This window comes from Nilaparvata lugens, unplaced genomic scaffold (assembly GCF_014356525.2).
Source record: "Nilaparvata lugens isolate BPH unplaced genomic scaffold, ASM1435652v1 scaffold7108, whole genome shotgun sequence".
Taxonomy (NCBI): Eukaryota; Metazoa; Arthropoda; class Insecta; order Hemiptera; family Delphacidae; genus Nilaparvata; species Nilaparvata lugens.
In genome coordinates this window covers 4417-8447 of record NW_024092856.1, presented here as the reverse complement: position 1 = coordinate 8447, position 4031 = coordinate 4417, and the positions used below count along the sequence as shown (strand labels likewise).

The window sequence follows — 4031 nt, the reverse complement described above, 5'->3', positions numbered from 1 at the left end:
GGCAAATCTCTCTACATATGTGAGGCGAGTAAAAAAAAAAAACGCACCACAAGATTTGGCGCCCAACAGTGATAGGCATTGAAGAGGTGGATAATCGACTACGAGGATTATTTAGTTGCTCAGTATACTATAGCGCTGACAACGGGAAAATTTTTTGAAAAATTCATGGTTGTGAATTTCTTCAATTTTGATATTAACTGTTCACTGTTATACAAAACAGCAAAACGTGCCATACCCAATTTTTGAACAGAAAAGAAATTTATCGATTGATGAATTTTTAGAGAAAAAATCGAACTCAGAATTTTATTATCGTGTTATTCAAAAATTGGTCATACTATAAGTCATAGGTATAAGAGATATCATAAGAAAGGTCATATTATTTGAAGAATATTAGGTCTATATTGAAACAATTTATAAAAATTTACGGAAAAGAGGATTGAAGTTATTTACATTTTTTTTTTAAAAGAATTTTTAAAGCATAAAGAGGGAAGTAAAATTAAATCACGGATATATTGTGGAATAATTCAAACAAAACACTGCCCCTTTTATATAAAATTTTGCAAAGAACACTAGCCTATATATTGAATTGCGGCAAGAAATTATAAAAGTAAGATATTTATAATAATAGTAATAATAAATTATAAGAGGCGTACCTGTATTACCGCATAAGTGTTCACTGTGTATCCTGTGTGTCCTTGTCATTTTTATGTTAACGATATTGCTAACTTGACTCATTTTATCACTGAACACATTGCTAAACCACTTTTTCTGTATTTCACTCACTACGAAGCTATAACAATTTCTATTGGATTTCTTATTAATTATTTTATATATCACATCAACACTTTCACGTTTTTTATTCACCACACACGTTCGTCGCATTATTCTCTCACAAACTATGGCAGGAAACGACCAGGTCAATCCAAGTCTGTCGGACACCGAGGACATCTCACCCGATTGTTCGCCGCCATCCGCATCTGCCACCGCATCTGCCGATTTCCATCCAAACGTACTGGATGATTTATCTTCGACGCAGGTGGAGGAGAGCTGCATCCTAGTGGAGGATCCATCGGCAGCCCAAGAGCCAGAAGACGAAACATCGGGAGAGCATACGGACGACGACGCCCCAGAAACAGGAACCCCATCTCTCGTACTGTCGCTCGGATAAAAAACCAGAAGATAACCGTTCGCCATACGCCCACTCCCGCACTGGATATGGACGCCCTCCTGAAAGCAATAGCCAAGATGAATAAACAAGCAAGGGAAGAATTAAAGAAGGAAATTCAAGAAATAAAAGAAGACAATAAACAAGCAAAGGAAGAATTAAAGAAGGAAATTCAAGAGGTAAAGAAAGACAACAAGCAAACCAATGAAGCAATAAACAAGCTGAATAAGGAAATTCAAGAAGCAAAGAAGACAAATGAACAGGGTTTGGAAAAGTTGAGTCAGCGGATGGACAAAGCATTCCATGATACCGATAACACCATCAAAAAATTAGCTGAGTGTCTGGATAAATCAATTTTAGAAACAAATAACCGATTGGATAGGATATCTGAAGATATGCATATGGGAAAAATCAGTGTCGAAGTCAGCATTAAGAAACATATACATGTGGAGAAGGATACAATAAAGGTGGTTAAAGTCAAACAAGCAAGCGAACATAACACATGTATGGAAAACCAACCCACCGAGAATGTCAGGATTGAAGTCGCGCCGCACCCCGCAGAACGCCGAGAGGAACCAGTCGACATCATCCGCCAAGCTGAGGACATCATTCGTGGCATAGAGGGACAGCTCGTACCACCGCGCGCTGGACACCAGGAGTCCAAGGACGTTGCCCGCCGAGTGGAAGAGCAGCCCGGACCGCCGACCGCACGTATCTCCCATCCACCGAGGACAGCACCTGCAACAGAAAAACCCAGCACTCATGAAGATAGTTCGCCAAACAATAGAAAAACAAAAATCCACAACAAACCAAAATCACAACCAAAACTGAAAACCTATAAATCAAAACAACACACAAGTAAAATAGCAGCTCCACGGAAAAGAAAAATGGTCTCAAGGATAATTTATCTACATCGCCGTCATGTTAGGCTAAAATCGTACATCAAGCTTCCTACCAGCATGCAAGGAAAAAGGAAGACCATATCAAGAAGAACTTACAACCACCGCAGTCATGTCCGGTTGAAATCAAACAAACTGTACACCGGCATGCAAAAAAGAAAAAGATTATTCGAAAGAACCCACAGACACCACCGGCATGTAAGGTTTAAGAATAGCAAACTACATGTCACCGGCCGACCAAGAGGAAATGAATTTATAGGAAATGATCTACACCACCCGGCACATTCGTTTTAAGCCAAGTTTTAATAAAACGGATAGTTGCAAATTGGAATTGGACCTTAAATGACACCGAATCAAATTTAGATGGGGGCTTGAGGAAATAATAATATTTTAATTAACTAAAAGCTACGTTGTGAATTACACCAATTATCAAACACTTCATAATCACAGCCTACCCATTGAATCACATCTTTGCAGACTAGCATCTTTCTACTGCTGCCTAATCAACAACATAACCTAACTTCGCCGCATCTCAGCTAATAATGAAATATTATAAATCCACATCAAATGAAGAAATTATTATCAACTTTACATCAAGAAAATTAAAACTGAAAACAACTTTAAAAATTTACCAACCTAATCAAGCCATCCACCTCGTGTCAGAGTCATCACCGAAACAATCGCCTGGTATCATCTGCACAACTGAAAAACAGAAACAAGAATTATATTATCCACGGAAATTAATTGTAAATTAGAAATAACATGAAATTAGTAGTGAATGGGAGGAAAGAAAATAAACAAAGTTTATTTGAAAAAATGTGTAAATCTAACCTCGAAATACAGAATCGATAGGGAAAAATCTATTCAGAACCAATGCCTGTTCGATAATTTTCTTCGTCACACCAACCAATGTGTGCGAAATCATAGAGTCAATGTTAATGGAATCCAAGCAATATCGTTATTTAATTAATGTAACATATTATTTAATGTGTATTATAAGTAAAAAACGCAACCAAAAATATATATTTATGTTAATTTGCACGAAATGCGCATGTTCTATGTTACATGAATGTATCTCTAAAAAACTCCAAAGAAAATGAAATTCTTACCTTTAAATGTGAAATTTATTACTGTTGCATCAAAAGATCATGAATTGAAATTCAAATTGATAAATGTAAGACTTAATATTTGTAACCAACATTGATAAAAATCAAGAAAGCCATTTCAAGTGTAAACCTGTTTGTACGCGACGTACTAAGCGCAAATAAGAAATTGCTCGAGTCAAACGGTAGACGATTGTCAAGTCACCGAAGTAAAATCACACTCTCACCCAATTTATGTAAAAGCCAAACCAAAGAGTCGAAACCTGTAATAACTATGAAAAAATGATGAAAGTCTATATTTGTTGCGAATACTAGTCAAATCTTAAGAAGTAATATGTGAAATCTTGTATATTTGTTATAGTTATGGGTCTGCTCATAAGCCACCCGTGAATGGAAGTTGTGGAGTTGTTTTAATGAAGGATCCAAAGAGACCTCATTAATTATTGTATTTCGATTGTATCCAATGAAAGGAACAATCAATTATTTATTTTCTCGTAGCCAAAAGTGCACGATATATTGTTTTTAGTGTTAAGTGTTGAGTTTTCGTAGAAGTAAGGAGATGAAATGGTGTATTCATCACAATATCGGATTTTTCAAATAGTCATTGTTTCGACTCGTCTCCCAATTACCTATTTAAAATATCCTGGGGGCTTTTGTGTGATGAATCTTTCAAATAGATCCCATGAGAAGAGAGAAAAAAAAATTGTGATTACCTTTTAAAATGAAAGAATTTGCTAAAGGAATAGTTAGCAACCGAGCGATAACACTTACTTATCAGTAACTGTGTATTTGATAAGAGTACCGTTCTGTACTGAATATTTTTCTAGGAAAATTATTCAATAAAATTATAATTATTTTGCAAAT

The 4031-nt window shown here is 35.9% G+C and overlaps 1 protein-coding gene across 1 annotated transcript; it reads right to left on the bottom strand.

Annotated features, from left to right (window-relative positions):
* Window positions 1-1113: 1113 nt before the first annotated feature.
* On the bottom strand, window positions 1114-2740 carry LOC120356558 (the record flags this gene model as incomplete). The annotated part of the gene is made up of 3 exons (XM_039445507.1): window positions 2701-2740; window positions 1689-1903; window positions 1114-1227 (listed from the first exon to the last, which is right to left on the bottom strand). Coding segments are annotated over exons 2-3 (313 nt in total), but the record flags the coding sequence as incomplete, so codon positions are not given.
* Between the last annotated feature and the right edge of the window lie 1291 nt (window positions 2741-4031).